The 15,474-nt window shown below is 43.3% G+C and overlaps 1 protein-coding gene and 1 pseudogene across 1 annotated transcript; both read left to right on the top strand.

Annotated features, from left to right (window-relative positions):
* The first annotated feature begins 491 nt into the window (after positions 1–491).
* On the top strand, positions 492–6,253 carry LOC119308689 (phosphatidylinositol/phosphatidylcholine transfer protein SFH9-like). The gene is made up of 11 exons (XM_037584823.1): positions 492–759; positions 900–928; positions 2,451–2,534; positions 2,627–2,680; positions 2,778–2,855; positions 3,094–3,147; positions 3,405–3,464; positions 3,553–3,648; positions 4,913–5,014; positions 5,108–5,188; positions 5,447–6,253. The coding sequence occupies exons 1-11, from the start codon at positions 705–707 to the stop codon at positions 5,759–5,761; spliced, it is 1,008 nt and encodes a 335-aa protein (XP_037440720.1). The 5' UTR covers positions 492–704; the 3' UTR covers positions 5,762–6,253.
* A 241-nt stretch (positions 6,254–6,494) lies between these two features.
* The window catches only part of LOC119309466, a 128,862-nt pseudogene continuing 119,882 nt past the window's right edge, over positions 6,495–15,474 (top strand).

Below are 15,474 nucleotides of genomic sequence, written 5' to 3'. Positions count from 1 at the left end.
AAAAACACCATCCTAAGTAAGGGCATGTACAATGCATAGCCTCAAGGTGATGCCTCGCATGCCATGTAGGATCGGATATGATGTAAAGTAGGTTCGGATAGGGAAGCGAGATCCTCTCCAGGAGGCGGGTGCTTGAAGAGAAAAAGTGTGGTCCGGTGACAAAAGCTGAAAAGGTGAAGTGGAAAGTAGAGATGTATGTGTACTAGAGTCTTTATTTTTTATTTTTTAATGAGCCCCACTAATGATAGCTTGCATTGGGAAAAATAAATAAATGTAAATGCCTCAAATTACTTTTTGGCATGGGGCATATGTATCCATATGCCACCGTTGTACATGCCCCAACGAGACCCCGTGGCAGTAACAGTGATTACCAGCAGCTTTTTACAGAAAAGCACCAAACCCAAACCAAGTTTAACCCCGAATAAACAAACGAGAAAACGAAAATAAAACGGGCTTTCGCTGTCCCTTTCCTCCTTAAGCAGCGCCTTCCTCCTACTCCCCTCCCCCTCACCCCCCACACATACGCACCGTGCGGGAGCAGAGCGCAGCAGCGTCACCTCGGACCAGCGAGGGCTGCTGGCAGGGGGAGCTGAGCTCAAAAGGCAAACAAGACTCTCTCTCTCTCTGCTTTCTCCCCGTTTGAGGTTTGACCTCTCCTCCAGCTCCGGAGCCCCGCAAGTCTCCCCCTCCTCCTGTCGCCGGCAATGGCGGCCGCCTCGGAGGAGGCCATCAAGCAGTTCTCCGTCCTCATGGAGCAGCGTGAGTTACCTCTTGCTCTTCTTTCCATTGTTCGTTTCAGAGAAGGGAATGGAATGAAAGCAGGCCTTTCCCCCCTTTCTTCTCTGCCGGCTATTCTTGTTTCTGAGATGCGCCCTTGCTTTCTTCTTTGCTTCCTGCAGTGAAGGAGCCCCTCAAGACCACATTCCAGGTGCCGATCTGCTCCGCTTTCCGCCCTTGCTGGATCTCTGTTCTCTCGCTGCTGTCCTGTGCATAATTTCTTGTTTTGGTGCTGTCATCGTTGGGTATGGTCGGTCGCAGCTGAATTGCGTCTAGATTTTGCCTCTGTTGTCGTGTGCTGGTTTACATTTCTGGTCTTCTTTGGGGGGTTGCTAAGCCTTTTATTTTGCTCGGTTCGTGGTTAGGCAGATTCGCCCTACCTCGCTGGCTGCCTAGCTTGATAATGTTTGGATCTTGCAGGCTCTCTTGTTCTCCCGAGCTCAGCTGAGGTTTCGATTAGCCTTGTTCTTGCTTCAAACTATGATCAAATCCGAGATTTCCTTTGTCATGTGACTTTCTCTTGCTCATTCATTACCCCCGTTCGTAAAAAAAAAACATCTTGCCCCACTACTTGTTAGCAGATGATGAAACGTTCTGGATCTTTTACTTTGTGATTTTGAGCTTGATTGTTGTTTTGTACTATCTGTTTCTTGCTTCAAAGTCTCTTGTTATTGTTACTTTGGTGTTCTTGCCTTTGCCCCCACCCATACAGCTGACGTTTGTGTGGCTTTCGTCACCACGATAGAGATCCGTAGCTAAACTATGCTTTCGGCTATACCCGATCACTTCTTATTTTATTTTTTATTTAGACGCATAGAGAGATTTTTTTTCTTCTCATTAGATGTTGGAGGCGGTAGCACTTTCTTTGATCTGAAAAAGCACTAGTACTTTGGTTAGGTCCTAATTGCAATTTCGGTACTTATGCCGTGGTTGGGAAGAAGAAGAAGAAGAAGGAAAAAAAAACAACTTTGGTACATCAGCCGCAACTGTTTTGTCGGCGCGGCGCCTCCCATGTTCGTTGTTTGGAGCTCCAACGCTGTTTTTCTTCGTATTCAAGTCGTGCCTGCCGGCTTGCCGGAGTGTTGCTTCCAAGCACGCTTCTAGAGTGGACAGGACCTTGCGAGGTCAAGCACGCCATGAGCCCATGATCACACCGGTAGGAGAGCTGGGCTCTGCAGTCTGCGCCCACACGCGAGGAATAAACTAAGCTGAACTTGGGCCACCTATCCAGCCAGCGTGTGGAGCTCAGCGAGCGCGAGTTAATGGCCGGACAAGTTGCCGTCGTTTGATCTTGACGCACCTTGTTTTTATGTCGCCTTGACTGTTCTAGGGGAGAGGTCTGAATCGATGATTTGGACCTTTACTCGGTCCATGACGAGTCCCTGTCCTGACGAGTATGATCGCCTTCGCGGACCTCTCGGGTGGCAGCGCATCGCGCAAGCGCTGATGATGGATCGCAATTCGACATCTCCACTGAGAAAACAACAGTTCCTTTTCTTTTCTATCTCTTCTGCGCGGTGGAATCACGATATCAGTGGCGCCTTTTTCATGATTTTTATACCGTAATACAGTGTTGCGTTGCCGAGGAGTCAGTTTCTGGCACTGTTGTTTGAGATCAAACTTCTTGGTAGGGGGTAACAAATAATAGTGCTTAATTACTGTTATGTGTACAGAATGTGCACCAAGGATATCCAAGAGGGACTGTGCTGCGTTTTCTGAAGGCCAGAGAGTGGAACGTTCCTAAAGCTTACAAAATGGTAAAAGCTTATTACAGAAGCTTATAGTACAATGTACTGTTGATGAAGCAACTTGTGATCTCCAATATAAAGCATTTGATTGTTTGGTGCAGCTAATGGACTGCTTAAATTGGAGGCTTCAGAATGAGATTGACAGCGTTCTTGCCGTAAGTGCTTTTTACCGTCGACCAGGACTGTAGTACTACTATTGTTTTAGCATATGTTATTCCTCTGACCAGCAACCTCCATTTTATTTCGATGCAGAAACCAATATTGCCCGCTGATTTGTATAGATCTATTCGTGATACACTGCTTGTTGGATTAACAGGATATTCCAAGCAGGTACAATAATCAGGCCCAGTTTTGTCTTCAAATTTCCATGCTTTTCATAGTACCATTTGATCAGTTCCTGCTGATTCATTTGTTGGACGAACTGGTTGTCAACAAACATTAGATCTCTGATTATATTTTTAATACTGGTAATAATATGCCTTCCTTTAGTCGGGCAACTAGTCTGAAGATGTTCACAAACCATTCTTTCCATTTCCTTGCTCTAATTTCCTATGGTTGCTTTTTGCAGGGTCAACCTGTCTATGCATTCGGTGTTGGGCTCAGTACCTTTGACAGAGCATCGGTAGGTGTTTAACGTTAACTGTCTTGGAATTCATAGTCTTTGGGTTTAAATCCAAAATACTGTAAGGGATTATACCACTAATTCTGAGACTGAGTTGCAGTGATCAAGTACTACCAAGATTAATGATCAGATAAATGATTTTTTTCTTGAGACGCATGACTCTCAGTTAGCTACTGATTAGATCGATTAACTAATAGGGACACACAATACTATTTTTTGACTTTTTTTTTCTTCTAAAATATCTCACTTTGCTGCAGGTGAACTACTATTTGCAGTCTCACATACAGATGAATGAGTATCGAGATCGTGTTGTCCTGGTGAGTGCTTTTTTTATTCATTATTCATATTGATAGAACAGATTTACATAAACATATAGTACTAAGTATATTTGTTTCTCTTCATTAGCCAGGTGCTTCTGAGATGTCCGGAAAACAGATTAACACCTGCTTGAAAGTTATGGATATGACTGGCCTGAAGCTTTCTGCTTTGAACCAAATAAAGGTAGGCTATTTCTTGCATTCTTAAATTTTGATCAGAATTTTTGGATAACTTCTGAAGGATATGAACTGCACTCTCCATAGGTTTCTTGCATCTGTGCTTTTTTTATATAACATATCTGAGCGTAAACATTTGGTAACAGTCCTAGAATTCATCTACATGTCATCAAGCTATCTGAAATAATAGGAGCTGAAGGGGAAATAGAATCACGAATACAATATCATGTTTAGAATCGAGTTTATTTGTAATGACAATTTGCAATGAGTGGTATGAACTTTGAAGGAATACATTAGGCCTCTTGTTTCTGTTGGTCGAAGACCGAATTCTTGGCACAGTTGACAGTACTTTTCTAGTTCTGCCAAACTGCATAATTACTGAGATAGCGGGAAGTAACATTATTAATATTCCTACGTTATTGGAGCTAGTGGTCCAATTGTTTAACTAAAAGATATGGAGTCATGAAGACTGAAGCACTGCTCACAGAAGTGATTTATGAACAACTCTACATGCCACTAAGTAAATAAATGGCCATCATGTTGTCTTGGGCCTGATAAAATCTCTCATGCTTCTGTTCCTCCATCAAGTCATCTGTGGGCCTGATAAAATATGTCATACTTTTGTTCCCCCGTTTGCTTCTGATATGATTTGGTTTCTTGCGGCCATCCTGTCCCGATCCTTGACATCGGAGTTGTCTATTCCGAGTGAGGTGTCAGCTGGTCAGAAAGTTATGTGTATGTTGCTTAATGGGGCCAGGGATAGTGTTGGGCTACCTAATTATTGTTCGTCAGGTGTGGTGTCATGGAATGAAATATTGTTTTTCTTTCTCGAACACGATGACATATAGTATTTATTACGTAATGTCAACGAATATATTTGGACCAAAAGATACACAGCCTTATAAGTTATGAGCATTTTAAAACATAGGACGTTTTGGCCTAGCCATGCTAGATTTTATTTGTCTAAGAGATGAGTTATACAGAACTTGAGATCCAGTCCAACCTTAGTACTGATCGAGATTCATACGCTGAAGATGCCATATGTGCATGCCAGAACCTAAATATCATGAATCTAGGATGGAAATTACCTGATATCAGACTGAGATCTGCATTTTTGCTGGTTGCCAATTACACTGCTGTATTTGATCTAGCAACCCATGGGTTGCGCTTGCTTGTGTTTACGCATTGATTTTTTGCCTTCCAAGTGCATTTACTTTTTGAGGAAAATAAACATTTCAATGTGCTTTATCGATATTTTGTGCATGATGCAGATGTTGAGCACGATAACAGCTGTTGATGACCTTAATTATCCTGAGAAAACTGAGACGTATTACATTGTGAATGCTCCATATGTTTTTTCGGCATGTTGGAAGGTCAGTGCACATATACTTGATTTATTTTTTGGCTGTTGGCACAGCTACATCTTTCCAGTAAACTGATTGGAGTTTCTGCTCACTGATGACCAGGTTGTGAAGCCTCTTTTACAAGAGCGAACTAAAAAGAAGATCAAAGTCTTATATGGCCCTGGAAGAGATGAATTACTGAAGGTATATATTCTGAATTAATCTTATACTCTGTGTGGTAGTGGGCACAACATTACACACCCATCTTATATTCTCTGATGGAACAGAACACACTTTCGATTAGTGCAAAATCGAATAAACTGACCCCAAAGTAGTGCTAACAACTGGCTTCCTGATTTTTGGGTGGTCCAGTTGATCTGGTAGCTGCTGATGAGCCCCATCCAGCCATGACACATTGGCGAGTTTCTGATTGAAACCTACTGTATTTGCTGGCCATCGCAGGTTATGGACTACGCGTCACTCCCGCACTTCTGCAAGAGGGAAGGGTCCGGTTCGGGTTCGTCGTCGGACGAAGTCGACTGCTACTCGTACGACCATCCTTTCCACCAGGAGCTGTACAGCTATGTGAAGCAGCAAGCTCTGAGGAACCAGGACAGCGTTGGCCCCGCGAAGCAAGGGTCGATGCATGTGAGGGTGCCGACGCCGGACCTGGAGGAGGCCAAGATCATGGAGACGATCCAGTCGGAGCTCCACAGCCTCAAGGCAGGCGACGGCATTTCCCGCTCCTTCAGCAGGATCACGATCGAAGGTCCATGATGACCTTGTTTCCTGCTCATATCGAAGATCGTCATGGATATGATCCATGATGATCGGAGTGGCTCGAGATGCGCGGAGCAGGTAATCGATTATCTTATTTGACGCCAGGAAATTATTCTGTGGTTTATAGCAGTTCTTGCTTGCATTGTAACCGCTGGCTGCATAGCTCGAGTAGGATCATATCATATCGGTAGAGGAAGTAGTAGTAGTAGCAGCAGCAAAACATCGGATTCTAATAACCGAGTCTGTATCGTGTTGTCGAAGATGGTAGTAACTAGTAGCTCTGATTAACCTGGCTAATGGATGGATGTACCATTTGCGCGTTACTGTTTCCATGCTTCTCATGGCAGGGAAATTACCGTGCTCCCAGACATGAGCAGCACGAGCTCTATGTATCTTATCAATCAGTATATATAGTATATGTATGTATATGTAATCGCCCCCTGATGTTGCAACTGGTATATCATTATGTATTTGATGTTACCTGAACCACGACTTGAAAGAAATCTCCCGTATGTTTCAACTTGCATGCACTGAATCAGATCTTGGCCAAGCACTGATAACTGCTCCCTCCCTCCATAAATAGACGTGCGTTTTGGTTGCCCGCGGTTACCGCAGCAAGGCAGCATATAAGATCTGCATCTCCTGTGTCACCTTCCATTCACCTAGCTAGCAACAGAGACCAAATCTCTGCGTCTTGCGGCGATCTTTCTTTCACCAGAAGCGGGGGGCGATGGAGCCGATGGCGATCATGACGGTGACCGGCGGCATGCTGGGGCCGGTCTTCGTGCTGCTGTCGCGGATCCAGCCGGTCGTCGACTTCTTCCGGCGGCTCTGCGACTGTCTCCGCCACCCTAGCCGCCGCCCCGCCAGGCCGGTCGTAGCGCCGTGGAAACGTCAGGCTGCACAGGAGTGATATTTTTCTGTGGAATTTCTGTTCTAACAGAAAGAAAGAGATAGGCGTTAACTGTGGATGGATGGATGATTGAACCATATGCAGTATGTACGTGACTGCATGTTCTTCTTTTACCGGGTGTACGTATATAGTACATACATACGCTTATATGGAAACAAAATTGCTATTCCTACTCTCAACTTGTGCAAACAAATTACGGAAAAAAAATCTGACTGGGATTTTTAGGAGTGATAAATCTGACGCTTTTCATGATGGTTTATATTGGCGCGATGATGGCAAATGTAGTTTGCAAGCACGGCAATTTTCTGACAGAAAAAATAAAATAATAAACTCAGACGTATTTGTCATGTTCGTCAACTAAACTTGCCATCCTCGAAGAACAAAATTTGCTATGGTAAAAAAATCTGACATTAGATTTATAGTGGAGTCCACAAATAACTATCTGAAAGAAAACGTGGGAATAACTGGGTGTTGTAAAGCGTGTACGTACTTATGGAAATGGGTGTCAGGTTCCCCGTGTTATCATACGAAAACCAACATTCGATGAAAACCGGCAAAAACCAAGACATATGGAACCATAAAAAAATACCGCTTTCGTTAAGAGACAGACACATACAGAGAGAGAGAGAGTAAGAGAGAGAGAGAGGAGGAGGAGGAGGACCAGGCGGCGCACCGACTAAACTAGGCGGTTCTAGCAATGTCGAATAGCGACATTGCATATTTTGAGAATGTCACTTAACAACATTTTAGGTCGCAAAATATATGTAATATGATGCATTTTACTAATATATAGTATTTCCTTTCTAAACTAATATGAGAAGTTTTAGATCATTAAGAGTAGTTGATAATTATCGTGCTGATGCATGTTTTTGGTTAGATTAAGTTCAGCTTAAATTGCCCAATAAATTTGAAGGAAATGACAAAAACAAAATGAAGGCCGCCGTTGGCGACACTGTATTTACACACATGCCTAACAAGCGTCACTTCATATGATGGATGGCGATCGACGATATGGCGACTCCACTTGAGTTAGTCTTAGACAATACTACTTAGAGCATCTAAAATCACAACTCGCCAATTCCATCCTCCAAACGCCCGCGGACGCGCCCAGACGCTTTCGCGGACAGTCACCGGACAACACACTAAAATTCCGGTCCACAATCGGGTACCTTATTTCCGAATCATCAAATCCATACGATTACATGCAACATAAACCTAGTCTAAAATTGAGCCGACGACCGTCCTTGCTGTTCCGCTTTGTCCATGTCTGACGGCCGGCTGAGCCCCTCAAAGTGGAGGTGCCGTCGTCGGCGAGGTAGAGTAGGACATGGGACACTGACCGGCTCACGGGACTCGGGTTGCCGCCGTCTCCCATGGCCCACTCTTCCTCATTGGAGCCTGTGCCCTGCGCGTAGCCGATGGATGTGAGGTCGATGATGGATCTGTCGTGGTCGGAGCCAGCCACCACGACGCGGTTGCGGCGCCAGGGGTTGTTGGGCATCATATGTGGTGCCGGATAGTGCGACTCTGCCTCGCCAACGTCCAACGCAATGGATTCCCATCGGATGGAGTCCGACCGCTCCCGTCGGGCGACTCCTCCCGGGAGCAGCAGAGCGTAAAGCAGACGACCATCTGCTCCTCAAGGCCACGTGGGGCGAGCTCCGGGTCGACGACTCCTCCCGGGAGCAGCAGAGCGTAAAGCAGACGACCATCTGCTCCTCAAGGCCACGTGGGGCGAGCTCCGGGTCGACGAATCAGGAGGTTTAGGACTTGGATCCTCTGCCCGCCATGCTGGAGAAGGCGGAAGATTGTCAGACGAGAGCTTGTGGGCAGAGAGGAATGGACTGGAGGGAAGTGGAGTGGAATGCGGCTAGGGTTTGATCTAGAGTGCATATATGGTCCAATTTATATGGAGTCGGGTGGGCCAGAGCGGGCCGGATCCCACGTGTCAGGCGCGTCCGAGCATCCCATATCCGCCCAACATATGGACTTGATATGGGGTTGCCGGCTAGTCTGGGCGATTGGGCCAGATATGGGGCGTCCGATGGCTGCCCGCCATGCCAAAGAAGGCGGAAGATTGTCGGACTGGAGCTTGTGGGTGGCGAGGAATGTATTGGAGGGAAGTGGAGTGGAATGCGGCTAGGGTTTTGTCCAGAGTGCAGATATGGTCCAATTTATATGGAGTCAGGTGAGCCAGAGTGGACCAGATCCGACATGTCAGGCGCGTTCGGGCTTCCCATATCCGGCCCACATATGGACTCTATATGGGGTTGCCAGCCAGTCCGGGCGATTGGGCCGGACATGGGGCGTCCGATGGCTGCTCGGGCGTTCAGACAGATATGGGTCCGGTTGTAGATGCTCTTGACAAATTAGACAGAAAGTTAGACCGGGCAGAAGAGGGATCATGGATGGTGGCTCATACATACGCGCATACACTCACCCTACGAACGCACACATCAAATCCAGGAATAATATGAGCACCAAGACTTGAACCCTAGTGGGCTGGGGATACCACTGTCCTTCTAACCATCCAACCACAAGTTGATTCGCAATAATCAATCTTCTTTTGCCAGGTGTACTACGTATATACAAGTGGATGTTGTTAGTACCAGAATAATTTTCTGAAATATTAACACCACGCCAACCTCCTGCTCCATATAATACAACATCCCGATAAGATCCATCTATTTTTGTACTTAGGGAAACATAAACAATCTTGCAGTAGTTGACCTACCAGGTAACCTCAATGTCCATATATTGCCAAATAGATCGTCCCCCCTCATGCCATCACGCACTATCAGCAGTGTGCATCGATCAAGAAGCCACGAACTCAAAGCTTTGCCCGTCAGTTATGGCGCATGTTCCATCAAAGGTCCTGTTTGAATATTCTAACTTAGGTAGAGATTAGAGTTAGTTTCTATCTCATGATTAACTTTGAACTAACTCTAGCCAAAGAGGTGTTTCGATGGATGACAGGATTAGATTGACAATAAATGCATTTGATGGAGAGAGAAAAGTGATTTTTCAATGGCCCCCAGAAAAACTAGCTTCAATTAGCACCTCTTGGCTGGCGGGATAGAGAGAGAAAAGTGATTTTTCAGTGACCCCATGAGAACTAACTCCAATTAACATCTTTTGGATTGGATAGTTTTTTTGGGTGGGTTAGATACAACTAGCTCCAACTAGCCCTCGCATTTGGACACTTTAGGGCTATTTGAGCCCAACTAGCTCAAACTAACTCTAACCCATGGATTCAAACAGGGCCAAAGAGTAGTGACCCAGAGAGCGCCACCAAAGAAGGTGCCCCATCCAAAACCAAAAGACTCGATGATTTCACATCCTCACTCCCCGCGATTCAAGGGTAGTCGCAACCACTGATCCAATACAAGTACTGGTTTAGGCCGCACATACTCAAGGGGATCATGTTGGTCCAGGATAGGAGTACCTTCCCGACAAAGGGTCCCCCCGCTTTAGATTATAAAGCAACCATCCAATACACGAGCTTGCTGGGGCCGCAACACAAACAAGCCCAAAAGAAAAAGAGAGAAAAAGAAAGAGAAACAAATGATGACAATGGCAGATCGACGAAACAAAGATGGCCGGCAACCGCTACACCCTCCGAAGAAGTACCACCGCGCTTCTAGCACTCCGAGGCGTCGCGCACCGAGCAACACCTTCAAGAAGGAATGCGACGACGACGCTGCTGCTGAAAGGACCATGATGTCGCCTAGAGGGGGGGGGGGTGAATAGGCGTTTTAAAATCTTTTATGGATTTGGCTATATCCTAATGCGGAAATAAACTAAGCGGATACTTTTCAAGCACAAATCCTAAATATACTAGGCTCACTAAGTGCACCAACAACTTAGCATAAACAAGATGAGAACAACATGATATGAGTAAGCACAAGTAAGTCACACAAACTTACTCAGTGTATATCACGAGGTATGGAAATGAATAATACACACAACCACAAGTAAGCAATACAAGCTTACTCAAATTGTATCACAATATATGGAATTTAATGATACAAGCAAACTCAAGTAAGTTACACAAACTTACTTGAGCAATATCACAATATATGGAAGTTTATAACACAAGTTAGCAATTCACACTAATCACAATGTATATCAATAGTAGCAAGTATGAATTGCGGAATATGAAGTGTAGGCCTAAATAATCTCTACAAGGAAATGGCCAACACAATATAATCAACCACCACAATATAATGAGGACAACAAGATATAGTGAATGCACGGTCAAATGACCAAAGTCAACCACAAGTAAGGAGTTAGGGTTAGGGATAACCAAAGTCACGGAGACGAGGATGTATCCCGATGTTCACTTCCTTGGAGGGAAGCTAGTCACCGTTAGAGAGGTGGATGTTACCACGAAGGCACACCAACGCCACGAAGGCTCACCCTATTCTCCTTGAGATATCACCACGAAGGCAATTCTCAACCACTAGTGGTAGACCTTGAGGCGGCCTCCAAACCTTCACAAACTTTCCGGGGGACAAATCACAAGTTGATTCCTCACCGGAGCACTCCTACCGCCTAGGAGTCTCCAACCTCCAAGAGTAACAAGATCAAGGGGGAAATGCTAAAGACTTGCTCAAATCACGAATTGCTTTGGTGACAAGAGGGAGAGGGAGAGGATCTATCTTTTGATTGGAACAACTCTCAAGAACACTCACTAATCTCTCCGGGATCTAAGATTTGGTGTAGGCGAAGTGAGAGGGAGCCACTTGTGTTCTTGGGATGATTTGGGATGAAGTGCTCAACCCTCCCCCGGAGTGGGAGAGGGATATTTATACCCCCAAAGAAAATAGAGCCGTTTCCCGCAGTTGTTGACCTGCCCGGATGATCTGGATGCATACCCGGATGATCCGGGCAATGCCCGGATGATCCAGGAAGGTCAATATACAATGTGGTGAAGTAGATACCCGGATGTCCGGGGACATAGCCAGATGATCCGAGCAATTCCCGGATGATCCGGGTGGGTAGCCGGATGATCCGGCTAGCGGAATAAGCTTCTGTGATGAATTTTACGAATAACCCGGATGATCCGGGCAGGAACCCGGATGATCCGGGCAAAGCCCGGATGATATGGGAGAGGACCCGGATGATCCGGCCAAACCAAACTGCTGCAGCCTAGAAACTGAAACAGGCACAACTTTTACATCCGGACTCCGATTTTGATGATCTTGGGCTCATTTTGAAGCTATGAAAAAAACCCAGGTCCTCACATAGAGAACCACCCAAGATGAACCAAAATGGAGGATGCAAAATATGCAAAGGTTTTATCATGTATTTGGGTAACCTATTTGGCTTTGGATTTTCTTTGGTATATAGGATATGAGTGGAATTGTGTAGAGAAGATGTTGACTTGAGCAAATCTATCACGAACCCCTTTGATCCCCTCTTAATAGTGCGGGATCCCTATAACTCAAGAATCATAAAAGGTCTACACTACATAGCTATCAATAATCCATTCTTGAGTGTATGTGTTCCTTCGGTGTTCATCACTCCACAACACTAACGTCGAAGGAATTAATACCTTTGACTCGAGCCTTTCACTTGAGCTTGAAGTTGAAGTTTCTTCTTGGATCAAGTTGAATGGCAAGACATTGGTGAAGTCTTCAAGTAGCTCCCCCATACACAATGTGGGAAGCTTCGCTTTGTATTTATCTTCATGTGTCCATCATGTGATCATCCACAAGCTTCAAGCATGTAATCCTTCGGGATAGTTATCTTGAACTTGCCCTTGTCAACCATGATCATCAACACTTGATGTCATCCTCTCATAGACACTTGAAATATCTCTCTCAATGCGAGCCCATGAGAATCTCCTCTCAAAAACATAGGCAACACATAGTATGGGTTAGTACACAAAGCGCAATTGACAAATTCTTACCATACCACAAGATCTCACGTGGCACATGATTTGCGCTTGTGTGTTGACCATCTTTGAATTCAATCTTCGATCTTCATCTTGGTCAACCTTAATCTTTGCTCCATGATTAATCTTGATGCACAACTACATGTATATGGCATTCATTCCGAATCCATTCAATATCCTTCTTGCATCACCCATGGAACAAACCTTCCTATATAACTTGATGTCATTGTTTCTTCATAGGAATTGTCATTCATTATCAAGTCTCAATGCATATATAGATGTTGATGGATTTCATCCACCAATTCATCCAATATTCTTCATGCATTGCAAATGGAACTTTCCTTCAAATGTATATCTCAGTGCAAACATTAGTCCATTAAGATTGTCATTTAATTACCAAAACCACACATGGGGACTACATGTACTTTCAATCTCCCCCATTTTGGTAATTGATGACAATCTCAACAAGAGGGTTTATACAATGAATTTTTAAACAAGCATGAAATTTATCCAAGGATAAATTGTATACTTGGGATGGTTGTACTATCATCAATACACTACACAAGCATTTGATGATAGTACACCCATAGTATATAGAGCAAACTCCCCCATAATATATGAATTTGTGAATGAACTTTGAATGTCATTGCATATATTGGTTGACATAAACTAGGAGAAGATTTCTCTATATACAAGACTCATCCATGCAATAAGAATATATAACAAGGGTAGATATGCATGAGTGACAACAAGAACTAGAAAAGATATTTATCTTAAACCCTCTAAACTTCTCCCCCATTGGCAACAAATGCCAAAATGGAAGACAAAACATCTAGCAGACCAATATAGTATGAGTTCCTCCTTGATGTGTGCATATAACAAAATGTGAGTGAAAACAAATGCACATATTCAATGATGAACAATTAAAGGAGCTCGAAATCTATAGAGTGCAACCAGATACGAAGATATGAACTTTTTCATGTATAAAAATTTCTAAGTGGCCTATAATAACCATGATATGTATCCACAAAGAAACTCGTATACAAAAAAAGAAATGTTGCAATTGATAAGAACATGATATCCACAAGTGAATCCACTATTATACAACTTGAGCCTAGTCATAATAGCAAGGCACATGGCACAAAACACATGGCACAAATTGATCTCATTTGCATAACACAAAGTGGAGCAAGCAATCAAAAGATCCGATGAGCCAAAAGAATAAAAGAATATTACGATTTGGGTAAAGGAGTGTTCTAAGGAAAATAGAGAAGCTCCCCATGATTTGTGCACAATTGATTTTTTTATTTGGATACAAGTGCACAAAATAGGATCATCACTCCCCCAAAATCAATAGGAACACACAACAATTGCAAGCAAACATAGATAAGAAAAGAAGCCTAGCATTTGCAACAAACATATGGTTGAGCAACATGTACATGAGGCAACCTAAGAATAGGCACAACCAAAATGATGTGTGTGAGACACGTCAAAGAACTTGAGAAGACTAGTATAAGGATGAGAATTAAGCATCAACATAGCCTTGAGTAAATGAGATACAAGGTGCAAGACATGTCCTTCCCACACACATGAAGTTAAGAAGGTCACACACACATCAAGAAAATGGGTTCACAAGCTCACTAATAGCAAACTAAAAATCAAAGCTTGTGACAACCCATGATGAAGATAGGAAATAATAGGCTTGTCAAGACAAGCATGAGAACAACAATCTTCACCAAACATGAGTGCACTAAGATGGAAAGAGGTAAGACATGCACTCATTCAACAAATGCTTCCATGGAGCCACCAAAAAGATATAAAAAGTGAATGAAATGGTGGACATGAAAGAATAGGGATATCAACTAGAGATGTAACTCCTCTCACGTGTATAAGATACTAGGTAGATGATATCCACAAAGAAGGATGTACACAGAAAATAGTTACAAAAGGAAGGAATAAGATATCAAAACGGGAGTCATAAAATATACCAATGAGATCTTTGCTTGAAAGCATGGCACATGGCTTAATATAATCTTATTGTATATTAATGAACTCCAAACACACAACCATCAAAGACATCACAACTAGCAACAAGAGATCATTGTTGGGATGCTTTGAGAAAGGAAACAAGTATCACAGGAATGAGTCAAGAAATTCATGCCATGATGGAACCTACACAAGGTTAACCCCATTTCTATATATATGCATGAAGTAAATACTTGTTACCGAGATAGCATTGGTATGAAGTTGTAGATCAAATAAAATGTCCAAGCTTGGCTCTAATTTCCTCATAGTGCCACCACCTTCATGAATAAGCCAAGCACCCAATGCTTCTCAAATGTACCTAAAACATTTTAAGTACAATATGGTCCCCAAACTTATTGGGTCCGACATAGTTAGCATAACTACAACACATAGGGTAAAACCACTTAAATATGTGCCTATTGATATGAATTTGAATTTCATGCACATCATAGCTATTAAGAATTTGATGGATTTACCATATATATATTGGATCAAATAAGGCAAACAAGGCATGTGAATTTACACATAGTAAATATGCATGCATAAGCCTACCAAAATCCAGGGAGATATAAATTGGACAAATGACCACATAACTGTTAATACTTCCAATAACAACACTAGTCATTCATGTTGTCCAAAATGAATCAAAGTGACAAATCAACATATGATAGCACACAAAGTTCAACATATGAACCAAGAAAAAAAAACAATGAGCATATAAGATATGCATTGCACACATACTCATAGGAATATCCCACTCAAGTAGATATAGGACACTATAAACAATGAGATAACAAACTCTCATATAGAGCAATAAGATGAATTCGAACAAAATGGTATTTCGGGTTATCATTGGGTGTAGAAACCAAATAA

The sequence above is a fragment of the Triticum dicoccoides genome, chromosome 5B (assembly GCF_002162155.2).
Source record: "Triticum dicoccoides isolate Atlit2015 ecotype Zavitan chromosome 5B, WEW_v2.0, whole genome shotgun sequence".
NCBI classification, from domain to species: domain Eukaryota; kingdom Viridiplantae; phylum Streptophyta; class Magnoliopsida; order Poales; family Poaceae; genus Triticum; species Triticum dicoccoides.
The sequence above is the reverse complement of the archived record's forward strand: the minus strand, read 5'-3'. Positions and strand labels throughout refer to the sequence as shown.

Excerpts from the sequence above, each read along its gene's own strand:
- LOC119308689 (XM_037584823.1), top strand. The coding sequence starts at position 705 with ATGGCGGCCGCCTCGGAGGAGGCCATCAAGCAGTTCTCCGTCCTCATG. Across the intron at positions 2,856-3,093 it reads TAACAGGATATTCCAAGCAG|GGTCAACCTGTCTATGCATT; the intron begins GTACAATAATCA and ends TGCTTTTTGCAG. Across the intron at positions 3,148-3,404 it reads GTACCTTTGACAGAGCATCG|GTGAACTACTATTTGCAGTC; the intron begins GTAGGTGTTTAA and ends ACTTTGCTGCAG.